The sequence below is a fragment of the Meles meles genome, chromosome 13, assembly GCF_922984935.1.
Source record: "Meles meles chromosome 13, mMelMel3.1 paternal haplotype, whole genome shotgun sequence".
NCBI classification, from domain to species: domain Eukaryota; kingdom Metazoa; phylum Chordata; class Mammalia; order Carnivora; family Mustelidae; genus Meles; species Meles meles.
The window spans coordinates 55,928,814-55,950,682 of NC_060078.1; the positions used below are offsets into that span (position 1 = coordinate 55,928,814).

The following is a 21,869-nucleotide window of genomic DNA, read 5'->3' on the forward strand; positions in this document are numbered from 1 at the left end:
TTTCAGCAGGGGACCCCTCTCGTCCACCTTAAGCCAGGGTGGTGGTGGAGGAGAACAGGACAGCAGGACTTCATTTCTAAACTCTTTAGGAACACGCCTGCTGTGGCACGAGGTGCAAGCGTATCTGGGCTTGGGCAGGTGTGCTCTTCTGGGTGGAAATAGAGGAAAAGCACCCGCTGCCCACCCACCCCTAGGTTCTCAGGCAGGACCCCTTGGTGGATTCCAGGCAGGCCTGCCCAAGACAAGAGCAGGGACCACCCACTCACACCTCACAGAGCTGACACTGCACAGCCGGTACTCACCCAGCCCTGGGCAGCGGGGATGGCGCAGCAGGAGAAGGTGACTTCGCGTCCCAGGCCCCACTGTTACGGCCTGCACAAACATACACACAGGTCACTCCTCAGCTCCTGTATGCGGGGCCGACGGTCACAGTGAGGGTGGCCTTCCCGGGAAGCTCAGAAATACAGGCGCATTTTTGGTTTCTTTCAGTTAAGCATGTCTAGGTGGTTATATTAATGCTACTGGGGAAAATCCATAGGCCAAGATGATGACATATTTAAATAATGTCAGTTTATAAGCTTGGAACCAGGATGTGAATTAGGGACCCCAGCTTAACATTTCTAAATGACTTTCTCTTTTTCCCGCATGGGACAAGTGTGGAGCCCCCGATTCTGCAAGTTCAGTGAAAGGCCCATAGTGTTCCTACCGGAAGGAGCCAAGAGCACGCACTTGGAACTGTGTACGCTGCACCGATGTGCATAGCAGCGGTGCCTAGAGACGGAGACACACAGACCCACCACTCCCGCTCCCTGCCTACAGGCACTGCTTTTACATAATCACACTGACTTACAGTCTATGCACCTAACCTCACAACCAGAGGCTGTTCATTCACCTCTGAATTCTCAGGGCCTCGGCCCACTGCACAGATAGGCAGACTGAGACAAATGAAAAGCTACTGCCCAAATCTCATCTTCCAAGTCAAAGAAGGGACCCAGAGGGCCTTGTCCACTAGCTCACTTCCCCGCTGGCTACCTAAGACAGAAAGCAGACAGTCATGAGGGAGGAACTGAGAGGTAGAGTTTCATGGCTGATAGAGTTTCATGGCTGGGACAGAGCAGGCCTCGAGGGGGAGAGCCAGACACGATGCCAACTCCCCTCAGCATCTCCTGCCTGCCTCCTCAGGCTGATGTTCACCTGCCTGGACATTACAGCTCTGTGACCCAAAGGCTCTTTATTGAATTATATCAAACTGAATATATATTGTATTAAGAACCTACTACATTGCTAAGTCCACAATTCCTATTGGACCTACAGGGGATACTCTGTAAACAGAGGTTAGGCCTGCACTCAGTATGTCTTATTTTATTTATTTTTATTTTTTTATAATTTTTTAAAAGATTTTATTTATTTATTTGACAGAGAGAGATCACAAGCAGGCAGAGAGGCAGGCGGGGGGGGGGGGGGGGAAGCAGGCTCCCCGCTGAGCAGAGAGCCCAATGTGAGGCTCCATCCCAGGACCCTGGGATCACAACCTGAGCTGAAGGCAGAGGCTTTAACCCACTGAGCCATCCAGGCGCCCCTCAGTATGTCTTATTTTAGTTTGCAAGATAAAGCACATATAGGTGAGCATGGAGGAAATAATCAGTTACTAAGAATTTCTGAGAAGCTGGTATGTGAAGAGCACTGTGTTAGGGGTTGTGGGAGAGCTAGGGGAGCAGAAGCCTCTGCCCCTTGGGATTTATAACCCGAGGACATGCACACGACATGCCACCGCATCTGACGGGACCACCTGTCCCAAACAAAAGAGAAGGGACTCAAGAACAGTAAAAACTGAGGCCATAAAGCTCATTTTCCTGTACTTTACCAGAGAGAGGCCTTGAAGGCTTCACTCAGGGCCTATCCACTCGCCTTCTATATTCGGTTCTTACACGGGGCTGACGTCCGTGGACGCTCGTACGTCCGAAGAACGTCCAGGAGTGCGCCGTGTCACCTCCACAGCACCCCGTGAAGGAACGGCCCCTCCACAGGACTCACACTTAGATGTTACCCGACTTTGATGCGACTTTGGAAAGCATTTTAGAAACATTTTGAAAAAGAGACTATGTTAGGAATTTTTAATCTTTCACGTGACGATAAATGGAAACGTCACCAGGAGCGTGCGTCCAGCTGTGTTTCATCAGCCAAACGGATGCTGTTCTTCACATTCTTAATACCTGATTGACCCTATTAAAATACCCTTGGCTACTCACAGATTTTGATGGAAGATTTCAGGGAAGGGGGAAAAAACCCACCCTTGTCTGAAAAATAAGGAAGTAGAAAGAAGGCCTAAGTCAAAATTTCCTCCCAGGGGTTTTCCCTCTTTTTCAGTGCCATGGGCTCATCTGGCCTGGGTACGTTGTTGTTGTCATATTTACTGCCTGGCTTCTCTACTAAGCTTCCCTTCCCTTCATATCTTCAGTCTGCCACCATGTTCCTTCCCCCTTCCTTGCCCATAAATCACTTCTGCGATCGGGGTCGGTGGCGGGGGAGCATGCCGCTCTACTCTGGGAAGGTAGTCCAAGCACGGGTAGAAATCCCATGGTTTCTCATCAGGAAGACAAGGTTCTAGGTATTTCTTTGCCACCAAACTGGCTGGGTGGCCTCTTAAAAGCCACTGCACTTCAGCAACCCCCTCTGTGAAATGGGGACACAACCATCTACCTCACCTAACTCAGAGTTACAGTTGCAAGACAACAGAACTTTGAAAATGTAAAGAATTAGCCAAAATAAGCTAATATTACTGGAAAGGGACTGAAAGTATTTGAGGTTAAAAACATTATGCTAATGACACTGAGGGCGCCTGGGTGGCTCAGTTGGTTAAGCAATGGCTTTCGGCTCAGGTCATGATTCTGGAGGGCCAGGATAGAGTCCTGCGTTGGGCTTCCCGCTCAGCAGGGAGTCTGCTTCTCCTTCTGACCCTCTCCCCTCTCATGCTCTCTCTCTCTCAAGTAAATAAAGTCTTAAAAAACAAAAACACAACATTACGCTAAGTGAAAGAAGCCAGATGGAGAAGTCTCGATGCTGTATGCCTCCATCGATATGAGGTGTCCAGAAAAGGCAAATCTATAGCAACAAGAAGCAGATCAGTGGTTGCCTGGGGCTGCGGGGAGAAGAACATTCACCAAAAACAGGCATAAAGGATATTTTGGAGTTGGGGTGGGCATGGAAATTTTCTAAAACTGGATTATAGTGAGGGTGAAAAAACTCTGTAAATGTAATGATTTATAAAAAATACTGTATTATACATGTAAAATGAGTGTGCTTTACGATATGTAAATTATAAGCCATAAAGCATCTCGGTAAATGGGATTATCGCTATTTCTATTTTAGCATCTTGTTATCAACAACCACTGTGTCTCCAGGTGCCAGGCTCTGTGCCGGGTACTTTGAATGTGCACCTAACATCCCGTGGAAGGAACGGAGGCTCGGAGAGGTTAAGTGGCAGGGCTGGGGTTGAAGAGCAAGGCTAGCTGAGCTGAAAGTCAGGTGGACACTTCCTGTCCAGCCAGTGCCTCCTAATATTACTCTGGGGTGTGATTTGGCAGGTCAGGTTCACTTGTTGTTCCTGCTTTATGTGGGGAAAGATTAGTGAAACAGAGAGGTGCTTTTGTGGATGCCCATGGAAAGATGGAGAATGACTTTCTTATCTCATAGGCTGGTGACTGTCTCTGCTGCTCTGGGCCAGAAGTTAGACCCAGTGGCATGACTGGGGTAGGACAACCTGGTCCCCTCTTTGTGACCAGAATCCTTGTTTTCTGGCAAAGCCATATTCTTGGCCGGAATACTCCAAGGGAGAAATTGAGCATGTGATAAAGGGAGATGTGTCCAAAAGCGTAATAAAAGAGAAAAATCAGCTTTGTTTTAATTGTACTGAGCAAAAAATGATGCTAATGTTTGCACAGCTGGTGCTTACCTATTTCTCAACTAGGAAGATGACCTACTCTTTGTTTTTCCTTCTAACACATATATTTTATGGATCATCCTCTTTTCAGTTTTACATACAATGTTGGTGAGTTTCCTTATCCTTAACAATCTCAATGCTGGCACAGGAAACCCTTGGGATTTCACTCTCTTCTAGCTGTTCTAGAAACTCTATTATTATTAGTGGGGCTTGCACACCAGCTAGAGCATCCCTTCCTCTCAGGGACTGTGTGAGCTCTTACCAAATAGAGATTTAATTTAACCGCTTCAGAACAATTCAGCTTATAGGTAAAATTCAACTTGCATATTAGCAGGGAATTGTAAATTCCCAAACTCCTCCCCTGTTTTAGGAAATAAGGAGAGAAAACACTTTTTAAATGCTAACTCCTTAGAGGAAGTTCAGAAATGCCTGCCCTGTCTACACTCTTCTGACAAAAGCTACAAAAAAATCAGCCAGGGGCTGCACAACTTTCTTCCAAATCACACTTAGAGATAAATCACCAAAACTCTTTAATCCTTTCAGTTTGTTTAGACCAGTGGTTCTTAACTGGGAGTATTTTGTAGCGGCCCCTCCCCTCCCCCATGGCCCCAGGGGACATCTGGCAAAGTCTGGAGACACCTCTGCTTATCACTGCTGGGGAGGGTAGGTATTGGCATCTAGAGGGCAGGGAAGCCAAGGGCGCTGCTAAACATTGCAAGGGCACAGGAGCCGGGATGACAAAGAACCACCTAGGCCCAAAGGCCAACTGTGCAGAGGTCGAGACACCCTGAGTTAGGGTAAAGCTCTAGGTGGAAAGGAAGACACAACTGTCACCTGGGATGTGTCCAGGGCCTTCGCTAGACTGGTCATGAATCAAATCATGCCAAACAAAGGATTCAAAAAATGGTGCAAAGAGCTCTCACCTTAGGAGTGAGATTCCTATGTTTACTCAGCTTAATTCCCTCCCCTCCAAGGTTCAGGTGCCACTTTCTTCTCCATGTTTTTAGAATAGGAGACTAAGAAACGTAGACTGCTCAGCCTGGACCCCTCCGGCTCAGGAGTCTGCGCAGTCCTGAGACTGCACTTCTCCGTGTGGAGCACAGAGCAGAGGTGAGAGCGCCCCTGCACCTAATCCACTGTGAAATCCTCGGCAAGCACCCCAGGAGCCGTCAAGGAGCCAAAGTCACATCCATGAACCAGAAGCTGGTGCCATGGTGCCCTGCTCCGACAGACACACCGATTGGAAGCCTTAGCACTTTCGTGTCTATCTAGGCACTGTCTGAGTCTTTAAAGGCTAACAGATGGTTATGCAAAGACACGGGCAAGTCGTCCGATTATTCCTTTTATCGAAATCATCTCTGAAAATGGCACACTCAGAAACTCATTCTAACTGTTCAGGTTTGTCCCTTCCAAATTATCTCACTTCCTCCCTCCTCCTGTACATCCTCCCATCTGTATCCAACAGACACATAACCAGGAAGTTATTTCCTAGTTCAGGTTTGGTTTCTTCTGATGACTCTAGCATTAAAATATAGCTATGCTAGGTTAACAGAAAATCAATAATAGTAAATCCAATGGGCTAATGCCCTCATGATGGTGCCATGTGATTCCTTAAACACAGCCTGTACTGGGGGACTCATTCACTCTCAAATGACTGACTAAACCACCATTTCAGCACCCTCTCTGATCCAGGTCCTGTCCAGGCCCTGGAGACACAGCTCTGAGCAAGATGTGGAGCTGAGGGTCTTATAGGAATGACAGGCAGAGATCTCAGGGGAGATTAGAGATAATAGGGGGCAGTGCAAGGTATATAGGGTAATACACCAGGGGTTCTCCCCTGTGTGAGGTCAGGAAAGGCCTCCTGAGCACGAGAGATTTAAGGCAATATCTTCAAGGAGCTTGCAAAATATTTAAGGAGATTAGACTGGGACCCAGCATAATCAGAGAATAGGGATGGGCTGAGTGTAGATGAGAGGAGACTCAGAGCCAAGGAGAGCTCTCTGAGGGCTGTAGAAACCATAGGAGGTTTCCAAGAGGGGGTACCTCAAGCTGGGCCCTGAGGATGAGTTAGGGTTTGGTGTCATAAAAGTGAGAACATAAACAAAGACCAAAAAACACAACTCATGATGTACAGCTCTTTGGAGGAGTGGGTGTGTTTAGGAAGAAGTCCTTGTAAAGTAAGAAGAGGCAAACACCAGAGATGACTGAGCTATCATTCTGAAGGAGGGCTTAGGCCTTCATGTATGTTTCAGGGAAAGGTTTTCTGTTCTGGTCATAACAACCCTTCTCCTGAGTTATCAGGAGTCAGGCATCACCACTCCAGCTGGGACCAAAGCAACCTTGCCATGACCTTTTAGGTTGTTGTGCTGACATGCATTTCCAGAAGTTAAGATGAGCTGAATAAGGTGGCTCTGACCTCTTCTCCCTATACATAAAGAGCTTGTGGGTTTCGGGGGAAGAGAATAAAGAAGACAAGAACTTGTGAGGAAGGTGAACAATTGCTCCAGAAATGAGTCTGTGGCCTATAAAGAAAATAATTTTCTTTCATTTTCTCTCAAGGAGAATGTCCTTTGAAGCAGAACTCAGTCTCCCAATATCTGTATTCAGCCTTCAGCGTGTGTGTGTGGTGGGAGGGGAGGACTCTGTGTATGTGTGTGTGTGTGTGTGTGTGTGTGTGTGTGTGTGTGTGATAGATATGGGCCCAGTGGGGGAAGAACAAAGGAGGGCTGGAGAGGAGGCCCTGCTCCCCCCGTGCTGGAACAGGGTGGGGTGTTGGCACTACTTAGTATCACAGGCCTTGGCCTTGGGGCTGCCAATCTGTACAGCAGACAGCTAGGAACCACAAGTTTTGCATGGTTTGGGTGACATGGTAAAAACTAACTTTGAAACGGAATAAAACTGGCAACGTTTGGAGGTATTCAGAAGCTCATCTTAGTGATGGAGGAGAAAGCTTACAGGCAAGGGTACGGCTCGTGGACTCTTGAAGACAGGAGATAGGGGGTGTGAAGTGACAAGGTAGGGGAAGCCTAGCTAGGGTGGTGGCAACTAAAATGGAAGAGCAGATTCAGGGAAAGGACATAGCGGAGGCTTTGGGAAGAACACAGGCCCTCAGATACGTGGCCTGCTGGCTGACAGGCACAGAGGACTAGGCCCGCTCTATGGGGAGGGATGCCATGAATGCACTGAGCCTGAGGCCATGGGAATGTCAAGTTATTCAGAAGAGAAATCAGGTCAAAGTTGGACACCAGAGAGTTACTGGCTTAGACAAGTGGAACCGGAAGAACGGATGAACCCAGGGACATGAAGGATAATACTCTTTCCCCGGCACCTGCTGTGCCAGGCACTGCATGCGAGCTCTCCCATGCACAGTTCCAGAATTCTCCTGTCCCAGGGCAGGGACTCTTACCTCCATGTACAGAGGAGAAAATCTGAAGAATGGAGAGGCAAAGGACAGGCCCAAAGTGGTACACCTGGCAAATGGGAGCACTGGGATTCCAACCCAGGTCTGTCTGCTCCAGACCTCAAGCTCTTCACCACCACACTATTCTGAAAGAAGAGTGGAGGGCTGAGGACCAAGCCGTATAGACACCCTCACTCAGCACAGGGGAAAAGGAGGAGAAGCCAGCAAAATGCCCAGTGAGGTAGCAGGAAAACCAGGACTTAGCTTACAGAGAGCGAAGTGGGGGTGGGCAGGGTCCCTTCAACAGAGGGGCCACCAGACAATGGAGGAGGAGGAGGACAAGACTCTCTGTCACAATTTATTAAGAAATTTGGAAAGACAAGTGATTATTGCTTAATATTTGGTTTGAGTTGTTTATCTTATTTGGAAAATATTGAAAAACCAAGCCCCCAAACGTAATCATTTCACCAAATCATGCGTGTACTTTACCTGAAGCTGTTCCTGGAGGAGAGGCTGGCTTTGAGGAGTTATTTGGCTTGATAGATCTATTCACCATGGGAGCTTAAACACACAAACATATACATACATATAACAACTGTAGATACAGTTCATTGTGGAAGATTCACACTTAGGGAAAAATGCATCATGGAAGTGATGGGACCAGGAAATTTGTAAAGAATGGGAAATACACTTAATAAATAGATAAGCCATGAAAAAAGACTTCTCAGAAGAAACATCTCTAGAACAAACATATTAATGATTGAAGGGATAATCAAATTATTTTATGATAGGGATTTTGTTTTTTTTTGTTTTTTTTAATATTTTATTTATTTGACAGAGAGAAATCACAACTAGGCAGAGAGGCAGGCAGAGAGAGAGGAAAGGAAGCAGGCTCCCTGCGGAGCAGAGAACCCAATGTGGGGCTCGATCCCAGGACCCTGAGATCATGACCTGAGCCGAAGGCAGAGGCTCCAACCCACTGAGCCACCCAGGCGCCCCGATAGGGATTTTGTTAAAGTGAACACTGGCTTGCAGTTTTGGCAGCCAAACCAGTGGTCTAGGAGATGAAAGAGGTTTTGTTTTCTTCATCAAAAGAAGCGTGTGGAACCAATAGCGGTGGGACCAAATTCCCACCTCCCCTGCCACATGCAACACACAGCACTTCTCTTGCATTTTCTGGGGTTTTGGAGTGAGGAACAAGGTAATGTCTGCTTATGGTTTCATGGTGGTGGGTGGCAGAGGAGCTCAGTTGGGTCTCGAAGCTGCTGGTGCTATCTGGGGAGGCGGGAGAGGGCTGCCACTAATCGGCAGAGTGAAAACAGAGTATGACTGCTTCAGAGTCCGGTCCGTGAGTTGAGTAATGCTACTCAAAGAGGTGTCCTTTCTCCACAGTAACTCCATCCGGAGTCAAAATGCCCTGCTCCACTCCCAGTCTGAGGGTACGTGGCACCAGCTTTCAGAAATCATTTGTCATCTCATTTGTTATTCCACGAAGGGCTTACCAACAAAATGTCTCCCTTCGCCTGAGACAGCATTACAATTCCATTGTCAGGACACAGAGCGTCTTTCACTCTCTCACATCTTCCGTCCTCTGTGGACATCGTTCCTCTGCCATAGTTTTGAGGCCAACGTGGTGGCCTCTGGCTCTGTGAGGATTACCTTTTAAAGGAAATCCCTCCTAAGTGAGAACAGTTAAATAAGAACCTAGATGCTTTCGGAACTTGAGATGGTGGTATTCGAGCACGGGAGGGGGTGGAGGAAGAAGGGTGGGAATGAGATGGGTCTGTCAGGGATGGGTCAGATGACTCCACCATGAAGGTGGTGGGTTGGAGGGGTGGGGGGGTGGAATCTGTGCTCCCCTGATGCTCCCTACCCAATAGTCTCCTGTGCCCCTCCCTCAACTGCTACGGCGTTCAGATGCTTAAAACTACAAACTCTTGCCTTTTTCAGCTGGGAGTGAACTGTCTTCTGTGGGGTGAATGTAGTTCTCATCTTCATCGTCCACAGGGACCACATAATCAACCTGGAAGAAGTACAGACGTGAATGAGGAGGGAGCTGTCCAATCCGGGCTTACAGTCTGGAAAGGAGTGTTTTGTTTTTTAAAGATTTTATTTATTTATTAGATACACACACACACACACACACACACACACACACACACACACGGAGCACACAAGCAGGGAGAGCAGAAGGCAGAGGGAGAAGCAGACTCTGCTGAGCAAGGAACCTGATGCAGGGCTGATCCCAGGGAGCCCGAGATCATGACCTGAGCTGAAAGCAGGTGCTTAACCGACTGAGCCACCCAGGTGGCCCAAGGAGTGGTTTTTAAAAATACCTTTTTTGAGATTGAATTAAGACACAATTAAATTCCTATGTGAAGTGTATAATTTGGTGGGTCTGGTGTACTCTCAGAGTGTGCAAGCATCACCACAGTCTAAGTTTAGAACGTTTTTATTACCCCAAAAAGGAGCCCAGTACCTTGAGTCACTTCTCATCTACCCCTTCCCCAGCCCAGTCAACTACTAATCTTCTCTGTCTCTAAGATTTGCCCCATCTGGGTGTTGCATAGAAATGGAATCACATAATACATAGTGACTTCTTTCATCTTGCATAATAATTTCAAGTTCAACCACTAGAGCATGTCGGTATGTCATTCACTTGTGTGAACAAACAACATTCCCCGTCTATGAATGTACCGCGTTTTCTTGGTCTATTCGTCAGGTGGTAGACATTTGGGTTGTTCTCACTTTGGGGCTATTATGAACAATGGTGCCCGGGACATTCAGGTACATGTTTTTGTGTAGATGTAAATCTCTCTTGGGAATATATCTTGTGGTGGAATTGCTGGGTCACATGGCAGCTTCCGTTTAAGTCTGAGGAATGGCCAAACTGTTGTTCCAAAGTGTCTGCTCCCTCTCCCATTCCTACCAGCAGCGTATGAGGGCTCCGATTTCTCCACATCCTCGCTGACACCTGTTATTGTTTGTCTTTTGAATATCACTATCCTGAGACAGGAAGTGGTGTCTAAGTATGGTTTTGATTTGCATTTCCCTGGCAGTTGATGATGTTAAGCATGTTTTTGTGTGCTTCTTGGGCCTTCTTATATTTTCTTTAGAAAAAAGTCTATTTGACTTCTCCGCCCATTTTTAGTTGGGTTGTCTTTTTTATTATTAGGTTGGAAGAATTCTTTCATGCTCTAGATAGAAACCTCTTATCAGATATACAATTTGCGAAACTTTTCTCCCATTCTGCAGGTTGTCTTCTTACATCTTTGGGGGTGTCACTTGCAGCAAAAAATGTTTGACATTGTGAAGCCCACTTTAACTACTTTTTTTTTTAAAGACTTTATTTATTTATTTGACAGAGAGAGATCACAGGTAGATAGAGAGGCAGGCAGAGAGAGAGAGAGACGGAAGCAGGCTCCCTGCTGAGCAGAGAGCCCGATGCAGGACTTGATCCCAGGACCTGAGATCATGACCTGAGCTGAAGGCAGCGGCTTAACCCACTGAGCCACCCAGGCGCCCCTAACTACTTTTTAAAAAAAAAAAGATTTTATTTATTTATTTGATAGACAAAGATCACAAGTAGGCAGAGAGGCAGGCAGAGAGAGAGGGGGAAACAGGCTCCCTGCTGAGCAGAGAGTCTGATGTAGGGCTCGATTCCACAACCCTGAGATCATGACCGGAGCCAAAGGCAGAGACTTAACTTACTGAACCACCCAGGTGCCCCCCATTTTAACTACTTTTTAACAACAACTACGGTTGTTCCTTGGTTCCATACCTAAAACACCCCTGTCTAATACAAGGTCACAGAGATTTATACATTTGTTCTCTTCTAAGAATGTTATAGTTTTACCTCTTACACTTAGATCTAGGATCTATTTTTGGCTAGTTTTTGTCTTTGGTGGGAGAGGGGCCCACCCTCATGTTTTTGCATGTGGATATACAGTTACCCTGGCACAATCTGTTTAAAAATGATTCTCTCCCCACTGAATGGTCTTGGCAACTTAAAGTTGCCATAAAGTGGGGGAGGAAGTGATTTTATATTGGTAGGAAGCAAAGGAGATAAAAAGATCCCAAATGTGGTTTTGCAACTCATCTTGGTGGGTAGGCCAGGTGGATTCTAGAGAAACAGAACCCAAACATTTATTGAGCACTTATTGGCAAGTGCTCACCTGAGTACTTCCCATGTGTTATGTCACTCAATCCTTACAACAACCCAGTCAGGTAGGTGCTACTGTCAGCTCCATATTAAGATGAAGAATCTTGAAGAACCCAAGGCACAGAGAAGGGGAGTAGCTTGCTCACGTCCTCATAGCAAAAAGTAGTAGAGCTGGGGTTCAAGAATCAGTTCAAGGATCCACACTCTCAGCCACTACATTCTAGGACCTTCCTGCCTTCCCCTTCTCTTTCTATCTTATTTCTACCCTCTCTTCATTTGGTTCCTACTTCTCATCTCTTTCTTTACCTCCAATCCTGGCCTCTGTGACCTTGGATAAGTTTTCAACTCCTTTGTACCTCATCTGTACCATTTCCTTATCTGTAAAATGAGGATGACAGTACCCATTTCATAGGGTTCTTGGGAGGGCTTAATGGGATAAACACAAATCCTCAGAACACCAGTTGATTCCTAGCACTCATCAAGTGCCCACCATGCTTGTCACTACAGCACAGATGCTCCTTCCCCTTAGGTGTTGCTCCCTCCCCAAATCTCTGGTTAGTCTATACCCCCATAATTTTCCTGGAACCTGTACAGCAGAGCTAAATATTTTTAGTTATTTATGCTTGTCTTGACTTCTTCTTTTCCTATCTAATGGTTCTGCAAGATCTTAATGTTGGCCTATTTTTTTTTTCTTTTTTAACCTCTTTCTTATCTTGACTGTCCATCTGCCCATTCCAGAATGCAGCCTCCTCCATACTTCTCCTTTTCCCACTGGTACAGACGTGCCTGAGCCACCTCCACAAGGCTGCTATTAGCAAAACTCTGCCTCTCCCCATAGGGGTCCACTCTTAGCTCTTCACAGAAATGGAGAGCCTTATATAACGCACTGTATTCATTTGTATTCTGTGTCTTAATTTATAACTTCATACAGATTTGCCAAATGCTGAAAGAATTCACAGAAAGCCCCTAACAGCCGGTCCCCGTGTCCTTTTTCCTGCTCAGCTTCTTCCTGCCAGCCCCTTCTCACCCCCAAAAGGTCAGCGTCACCTCTCAGACAGACAGAGAGGACTGGCCAACAATCTTTTTTCTGTCAGCTGACTTTCTGACTTAAACTAGCACTAGAGTAGAAGTCATACAGGAAACCGCTTACGGAGGCAGGCAGGGAACAGCCTTGGGGACAAATGCAGAGGAAGGATTTGGGCACGTCTCATATGAGTGGTGAGGACTATGACCAGAGCAAATAAGGGTCAGGGATTCACAGCTAAGCTGGAGTGGCATGAGGCTCAGCTGCTTTGAGGCCATGATGGCCCTGTGTTGCCAGGCTTTCTGTTTTCAGAAGCAACTAGAAAATGGGATTTTGTAGGGGTGCCTGGGTGGCTCAGTGGGTTAAAGCCTCTGCCTTCAGCTCAGGTCATGATCCCGGGGTCCTGGGATCGAGCCCCACATTGGGCTTTCTGCTCCGCGGGGAGCCTGCTTCCTCCTCTCTCTCTGCCTGCCTCTCTGCCTAGTTGTGATTTCTCTCTGTCAAATAAATAAAATATTAAAAAAAAAAGAAAATGGGATTTTGTAAAGAATCTAGAATATGCTAGGAAGGAACATATGACACAACAAATCTTCCATGTATGAGGCACTGTATTTAGTGTTATATGTATGTTCTCTTACTAAATCCTTAAAATAACCTGAAGAGATTAAAAACCGAGGCTCAGAGAGGTTATCTGGCTTGCCCAAAGTCACACAGCTAGTCACTTTAGCTAGGATCAAAGTGGGATTTTGGGCCTAAACGCCCCCTCTATCTCATTTAAAAGTTTCTCTTTTCCATCTCCTGCTGGCCTACAAATTATATTAAGATGGAAATGTGGGTCATTTTACGACATGTTTATATACTATAGGTTTTATCACCTTTGGCATTTAGAAACAAGTTATTTCTGGGGTACCTGGGTGATTCAGCAGGTTAAGAGGCAGAAGACATGAATAGATACTCCTCCAAAGATGACACACAATGGCTAACAGACACACGAAAAAATATTCATCATCATTAGCCATCAGGGAGATTCAAATGAAAATCACATTGATACCACCTTACATCGGTTAGAATGGCCAAAATTAACAAGACAGGAAACAACATGTGTTGGAGAGGGTGTGGAGAAAGGGAACCCTCTTACACTGTTGGTGGGAATGCAAGTTGGCGCAGCCACTTTGGAAAACAGTGTGGAGATTCCTTAAGAAATTAAAAATAGAGCTTCCCTATGACCCTGCAATTGCACTACTGGGTATTTACCCCAAAGATACTGATGTAGTGAAAAGAAGGGCCATCTGTACCCCAATGTTCATAGCAGCAATGGCCACAGTCACCAAACTGTGGAAAGAAACAAGATGCCCTTCAATGGGCAAACGGATAAAGAAGATATGGTCCATATATACAATGGAATATTATGCCTCCATCAGAATGGATGAATACCTAACTTTTGTATCAACATGGATGGGACTAGAAGAGATTATGCTGAGTGAAATAAGTCAAGCAGAGAGAGTCAATTATCATATGGTTTCACTTACTTGTGGAGCATAAGGAATAAGATGGAGGACATGGGGAGATGGAGAGAACAAGTGAGTTGGGGGAAACTGGAGGGGGAGACAAACCTGAGAGACTGCAGACACTGAGAAACAAACTGAGGGTTTTGAGGGGAGGGTTGGGGGTTGGGTAAGTCTGGTGGTGGGTATTATGGAGGGCACGTATTGCATGGGGCACTGGATGTGGTGCATAAACAATGAATTCTGGAACACTGAAAGAAATAAAATAAAATGAAATAAAAAAAAAGAGTCTGCCTTCAGCTCAGGTCATGATCCTGGGGTCCTGGGATAGAGCCCCATGTTTGGCTCCATGATCAGCAGAGAGCCTGCTTTTCCCTCTCCCTCTGCCCTTCCCTCCTCCTCTTGTGCTCTCTCTCTCTCACACAAACAAATAAAATCTTAGGAAAAAAAAACAAAAAACAAAACAAAAAAACCCCACAAGTTATTTCTTCAAAAGCTGCTATAAGATTATGTCCAGGGATGGTTTAAGAGTTGCCTTTATTGGGCACTTGGTTGGCTCAGTTGATTGGGCGGCTGCCTTAGGCTCAGGTCATGATCCTGGAGTCCCATGATCAGGTCTTGCATTTGGGCTCCCTGCTCAGCGGGGAGTCTGCTTCTCACTCCGACCCTCCCCCTTCTCACATGATCCTCTCATTCTCCTTCCCTCAAAATCTTAAAAAAAAAAAGGGGGGGGGGTTGTCTTTATTGTTATTTTAATTCTGAGACCATTATACTCATAGGCTTGTTCTAATGGCTAAGTTTGAGGGCTTGCCTTGTCCTTATTTAAAATGCAAGTAAGGTACTAGGCATTAGGCCTTACCAGGCTTTCCTAGAACAGTCTGAATGAGTTTATCGGTGCCTTTTCAAACAGGAGCTATTCCACAGGGAATGAGACCCATAAAACACGGGTGCTGACAGAGGGGAGATGAGGAGATAAACCCAGAGTGGAGTCCAGGACAGTTGGCTTGGGTGGGTCCCTGGGGAGCAGGGGCTGAGGGAAAAGGGAGTGAGAAGCAAGAGATGCCAAAGGGAAGTGAGGGGCCAGGCTCCTCACAGGCTGTGCAGGGCCTCCCTACCACTAGGGGTCTCCATATTTGTCCCACCTCACATCTCTGCATCTCGCAGGAGAAATGTGAAGTGGAGAGAATAAAAGGTGGAGGAAAGAAAGCAAGGCAGAAAAGGAGTATAAGGATAGGGAAATCCCTTACGGAGGAAGGAGAAGGTTCACAGGAAACCTAGGAGAGAGAGAGGGAGGCTAATAGGCACACAGATCCAGCACTGGTATTACCCATACACTCTGGAAATGAAAATGCTTAAAATAAGGCCATATATGCCTTCTTAGAGAGAAAAACCTCCTTTCTGTTTACCAGTGCAGAGTTAGAGGTGTAGGTGGTTAGTCTTGGCAGAGAGAGGGGCATGGAGGAGGCGACCAGACCACCTTGGCCCCTGCCCTCCTCTCTCCTCTCCCTTTCTTCGGCCCCTTCCCCATCCCCCCTGCATCCTGCTTTCCCCTTGGACTGGGAAGCCTTTGGGATAGATTGATGTTACCTCATCCTCAAGTTCTTTGGGTTTGGGTGGGACTTGAGGTTTCTGAAGAGAAGTCAGTGCCGGCAGAGTGGAGGTCACTCTGGTTCTTGCTTTTGCCGAAGGCCAGTCGGGCTTACTGGGAAGTGTCTTGCTGAAGGGCGGAGACTGCCGCTGGCTTGACCGATTGTCTTGAAAGGAACAACCACAAAGTGTAAGATGAAAGGGACTCTGGATCATTCCCTGGGCCAAAGTGTAAAACCACCAGTGGCGTCTCTGTAGTCACCAATGATTAATCTGGGCATTTCTTAAAAGTATAAAATGACATTCAGGCAAAAAATCAGCTGCCCATTGACTTACATTATAAAAACGGAAAGAATGTCCTCATCAAAAACATCCTCCCAGGGGAGTGATGGAGACCCACTGGCTCAGGAGCGCCGACCACCAGCATGCTGCCCAGCAGAATGGATGGATGCCCATGGCAGCAGAGTGGCCTCAGAGGGTGTGCTCCTCAAAGCTTCACTCTGCTCTATGAACACTTAAGGGCAGGGATGGACTCTCAATCCTCCTTACATGTTAGAACCACCCGGGGAACTTTATAAGAAAATGCCAAGGCCCAGGCCCCACCCCGGACATACTAGCTTGAACTTGTGGGGAGGGTCCCGGCACTATAGGTCTCAAAGTTTCCCAGGTTATTCTAAGGTGTCTTCAGAGTTGCAACTACTCATCTGAGTGAACCTCCATGCTTCCCCTCAATGATTTCCCTCAGATCATGGAGAGCCCGTGAGTTACCCCTTGTTGGGGACTGTGTCCTGAACAGGTGTCAGGGAACGAGTGCAGGCTCCCAAGCCGAATGGCCCTGAGTTGGGTCCCATGCTCTGCCTCTCACTGGCTGTGCTTGTTTGGGCTGGTTATTCGTGGCTCAGCCTCTCCAGGACTCATATTCCTCATTTTTAGTGTGGGGAGGATAACATCCACCTTAGAGGGGTTTGGTAGGGAGTAGGAAGAAAGCAGTGAGGGTGGGGTGGGGGAGCGGTGTGTCTGGGATAGTGCATGCCTAACAAAAAGGACCAATATACGGATGTGACATGGTGTGTGTGTGGGGGGGAGACAACAGGGAGTCTGTGCAGTGGAATCTGAGCACAGACTCAGACAGACACATTGCAGGTGGATCTCAGCATAGCAGTAACCTGGCGTGTCCCCATCCTGGAAACAGCCTAGATGCTCACACTGGCTTCCGCACAACCCCCTCCCCAATCCTTAGCTTCTTGCACCTGCTGCTGCCTGCCACATCCCCACCTGTTCTCTCCCTGGGGCCGCTCCTGCCTTGCTGAAAGTGTATGGTTCACTTCCTGTTGGATGCCTCCTCGGAAGCCTCTTTCTGGGTGCTGGAGCTATGCTTAGGTCTAGGGCATCTGCTTTGCTGTGCCCATAACTCTGTCAGGTTTTCTAGTTTTACTGGCAGCTCCTGGAGTTTACTGGGATTTTTTAATGCAAGATCGAAGCCCATCAGAAGCCGCAAAACACAGACGACAGGCTTTGAAGAGCATGGTCTTGAATGAGCTGCCACGCCACCCTGATGGTGGTTTCCTAGCCTATAACATGGGCCCACTGCAGCCGCTTCCTTCCCAGGACTGTAATGCTTGAACAAGGTCACAAATACGGTGGCGGTGTGCCAGGTGGAGCGGTGAAAGTATGGATGTTGGGGGCTGAGAAGCCCAGCATGCATCCTCGCCCTGCCACTTGCAAGCGCTGGGCCCCATTAGTTCACTCTTCCTAACCTCACTTTCTTCTTTTGTAAAGTGAGGATGAATACCTACCTCGTCCATAAGATTTCTGAGAGTGTGAAGCAGGCCACTTACTGTAACTATAAAACTCTGGGAGTATGTCTGTCTTGCTTGCTGCTGAATGCTCAGGGCTCAGCATAGCTCTGGCACACAGTAGGTGCTCAGTAGCTTAATTGTGACATGAAGCAAGGGGCCATGCCTGGTGCCCTGTGAGGAGGCAGTTAATGACAATGATAACGGACGTGGAGCCCTTTATACATAGGGACATGGTACAAACGCTAGCTCATCATCATGGACACGTGCCGCCCACCCCTGCTGAGCTTCATTACCCAGAACACTGGTTTCCCCTTGGGAGACATTAAAAACCACACTCAGGCCTGGAGGCTCCATCGGAGCTGTGCTCATTAACCTACAGCTAATTCCGAACTTAGAGCTCCTTACCCTCACCCTAAGCCCCCCGTTAAAAAGCCACAGTCTATGCTCAGTGTGTGACCTGCCTGTGAGGGGATGGGCATGAGGAAGGAGGGGCAACAGCAGATACTGGGATCCTTTAAGATCGCCCCTGTTCTGTACAGGAACCTCAAGAGAAATTCCAGAGCCTTGTGTGCAACAAGACCAAAAAGAAGCAGGACTGATCTCAGGGTTGATTTCTCATGGGACTATCTGGAGTTGGCAGGGGTGGGGAAGTAGTCATCAGGGTGTGCTCCTTTTATCTTCTACCTGTTTTCAACATTGGCGATTTAGGAAGAGGACTTTTCTCTCTTGAACGGGCAAGTTTCCCATTTGGGGCGCCGTGGTTTCTGAGTGACCAGATGACCGATGTGGCGTGATGAGAGTGGGAGGTGCCCACCGTCCTGCCAGCCCGCTTGCCTCCATTCTCCTGCCTGGCAGGCTGAGTGCCCAGGGTCTGGGGGGCTGCCTCACCTATGTACTCGCCCCTGGCGAAGGGCAGGGCTGGGTGGACCGTTCTTGTCTCCTGCTCTCCGGGCGGTGGCTCGTAACTATCGTCCCCGGTCTCCTCAGCGGGCAGCACGTACATCTCTGAGTCCGAGTGCTCGTCTGGGTGTTCATAGTCGCTGTCCTGCAAGGGCAGACCCCAGGCTCAGTGCCCCATCCAGGCTCCGTCATCAGCCCAGCTCCGGCTTTAGGAGGCAGGAGCTGCTCCCCCAGCATAGGAACCAGAGAGCGAGGCTTGGAAGGTTAGGCTAAGCAAGGCTGGCCAGCCATCAGAGGCAAAGCTGGGGTTGAGGCCAAGCCCTTCTGGCCCCAGAATTTATCACCTGAACCACTATCCTGGGGGAGCATGTGGGCCATTTAACAGGAAGGGTGGCTGAAACTCTGCGTGTCTGCAAAGAAGAGCAGTCGGAGACAAAATACAGTTTTTAGAGGACAGAAAAAGGACCCAATACAATATACTAGAATACAATAGAAGAGAATACAATACACTAGAATTGAATGACCAATAAGTTTCATTGATCACGGATGCTGAGGGTTGAGGGAAAAGATCAATAAGGGGAGACCCAGAACATACAGATACCTTTGAGATGAGGTCTGTTTGTTTTTTAACAGGGCTGGTAAGCTGCAGGGGTGAGGCTTTTCATCTGACCCAGACTCCATTCTCTCCCTTTTTGTTTTTTGTTTTTAATATAAATTGTATTTAAGTCTACATTGAAATGATCAAATATTGAATATTCAATGTATATTGAAAGTACATTGGCACAGTACCAGTTCAAAAGGATGTAAATAAAGTCTCCTTCCTGGCCTCTCAGTTCCTCCCCAGGGCCACCGTTCCTAGCTTCTCAAGCATTTTGTTCAGAGATCCCTTAGCTAGACGCCACACTTGCATGTATTCACATGCAGGAAATAGTTGATCCAGGATGGGAGAATCCTCTGCGCACGCCGCCCGACACCCTACATTATCCGTGCAGGATTTGCCAGTGAATGCGAGGTGCACCTGCCTTCCGCTGGCCCCCTGCCGCTGCAGTCCTACACGGCCGGCCGCAGGTGTGGTGCGGCAGGAGCCCCGTGTTGGCTCCACTGCTGTCTCCTCCGGGCAGGAGCAGGGCCAGCGCGGGCGGGCCAGGAAGGCAGTGTGTTTGCAATGAAGGATGCGAGAGGGAGTGAGGGCTGCTCCCCTGCTCAGTCTGTGGGGCAAGGGGGAGAGGGGAGAAGTGGGGTGAGTAGCAGGAGGGGGACAGAGAAAGGCAGCTGAAAAGAGAGATGGTGGAGGAGCACTGGGAGGGAAGAGGAGGTCCTTGTCCTTGTCCTAAACCCAAAGAGTCGGGAAGGGACAGGGAGGGGCGAGGTGAGAAAAGACTTGTAGGGCGGGACTTTCCCAAACCCCTATTTCGATAACAACGGATAGGGAGGTACAGTAATCCTTCTTGACTGTGAATATGAAATTCAGTTGAATAGAATAATGGCAATGATCATTGCTATCATAACTGACATTTCCATGCACTGCCTACCTCATGTATCCCTTACCACAATCCTGTAAGAGTCTGTTTAAGCCCTCAGAGAAACTGAGGCGTGAGGAGTGGAGCAAGAGAGGAGACTCTGTGGTCTGTCCTCTGGAGAAGCCAGAGCTGTTCTTGAACAGCCGGCTTGGGAGGTGCAGTGAGAGAGAAAGAGTGGCCCACGGTGAGAGCCTGGCTTGACGAGGTTCCTCCCACAGAGCCTGAGGCCCCTGGGACTCTCCTAATCCTTGTCAGTGAGAGGACCTGATCCCTCTTGTTGTGACATGCCAGGGAGACGTCGGTGAATGGGGTTGAGAAAATACTGCTTTAATAACCATCTGAAAAGTGGAAGAAACAGTAGGAACCCAGACGCACGTGCCTGGGTGGGAGCTAGTTTGGGCCTCCCATTTTGGGTCTGTATCCGTGGAGCAGGTGCAGGCCTTCCTAGACCTGATTACCTGGAGGTGGGGAGCAGGGCGCATCCCAGGGAGGACATGGAGGTCCTCACAGTCCCTTGGGCAGAGCACCCTGACTGAAGGGACCAGGCTGGCCAAGGAGGCAGAGAAGGTAGAGGAAGAGCGACTCCCTGTCAGATGCTGCTGGCAGCCTGATGCTGACACGGGGCTGCCTATGGGACTGTAACCCCTGTGAGGCCTGAGCTGAGAGAGTGTGTCCAGGTCCCAGCATGGAATGAATGAATGAACTGAGCTGTTGCCCTGAGCTCTGAAGGGATCTAGGAGGAAACGGGTGCTCAGAAGTGCTGAGCTGCCCCTTCATTCAGAAAATATTTTCTGTGGGATGCATACTATAAGCCCCTCCTATTTCCAGCGTAGTGAAACAATTGAATGCCTTTTTATCAAGAGAATTAGAAAGGAGTCTATTCAAACTTCTGAAGGAACAGTTTAAAAAAACCTCCCCTCAAATTATTCTATATCCTGACAACCAAAATTCTTTCATTTGTTCATTTAATCCTTGAGCAAGCACAATATGTTGGGACAGTGGGATGGAAACTTTGAAGAAGGTAATGTGTAATCAGGCAAAAACTTTCTCATATTGTCCATTCATTCAATCAATCAGTTAATATTTATTGAGCACCTACTGTGTGCCAGCCATTGTGCTTGACTCTGAGCACGGTCCCTGCTTTCATAGAATGTACATTTTAGCAGGGGAAACAGCAGTAAATAAATAGTGAATAACAGATAATAGGTACATAATCAACCATAAAATAGCTGTCACTCGTGACAGATGCACTTGAGGAAATGTTCAGGGTCCTGAGACAGAGAGCAATGGGAGAAGGGACTCTACCTCAGGTGTAGGAAAGGCCTTCCTGAGAAGGAGTCAGTGAAGCCAAGTCTGAAGGAGCAGAACAAGTGAGGAAAGATGGGGATGCTCTTTAGTTTCTCTTCTCTTCCCTTCTTCCTTCGCCGGCCCAAGGTCCATGAGTCTGAAATCACTGAGCAGGCATGACCTTGACCTCTTGTTGTAGGACTGAGGGCAGACCTGCACACCTGGGCCATGATAGACAAGGCCCTGCCGAGGGGATGCAAGGAAGGCTGGACAGGTCTGCAGGGGGCAGATCTTATCTGGCCTGGAGGCCACAGGTCTGGATTTTGTTTTGTGTACAATGGGAATCCACTAAGTTCAAAATAATTGTGAAGGAAGGTTTACCCAATCCTTATGACAGCTGGGACCTTAACTTTGGTTGTTTGACTTTGGGACACAAGTCATCCCCTCCTCTCCAGACTGATTTTATTTGTGTTTTCTAAGTCCCCACATGTGCTCTTTTTATCTAGCCAGGAAGCTCAATTTTCGATGCCTGTCTGTGGATGCAGACCGGCTCTCAAGTTTCTTCAGCTGGGGCTGGGTGTGGGCCACCAGCAGGGGGCGCCGCTGCAGTGCTCCTGAGGGCTCCGCAGCTGCCAGGCCCTGGGAGGAACTCCACACCCAAGGGATCTGCAGAAAGGCCTTCTCAGTTCCTCTTTCTACAGTTTTCTCTGAAGTTGAGAAGGGAGGCACTCCTGCCTTGTAATAC

General features: G+C 47.9%; 1 protein-coding gene across 4 annotated transcripts in view; it reads right to left on the reverse strand.

Annotated features, from left to right (window-relative positions):
- Positions 1 to 21,869, reverse strand: part of BLNK (B cell linker) — a 76,067-nt gene that overhangs the window by 15,916 nt on the left and 38,282 nt on the right. For 2 of the 4 annotated variants that reach the window (XM_046026986.1, XM_046026988.1), the window contains 6 exons: positions 18,662 to 18,727; positions 18,306 to 18,462; positions 15,619 to 15,785; positions 9,282 to 9,363; positions 7,830 to 7,901; positions 303 to 372 (listed from right to left, as the gene is read on the reverse strand). In XM_046026986.1, the coding sequence (XP_045882942.1) occupies positions 303 to 372; positions 7,830 to 7,901; positions 9,282 to 9,363; positions 15,619 to 15,785; positions 18,306 to 18,462; positions 18,662 to 18,727 (614 nt within the window). The remainder of the gene's footprint in view (positions 1 to 302; positions 373 to 7,829; positions 7,902 to 9,281; positions 9,364 to 15,618; positions 15,786 to 18,305; positions 18,463 to 18,661; positions 18,728 to 21,869) is intronic. The other 2 variants (XM_046026987.1, XM_046026989.1) reach the window with 1 other exon arrangement.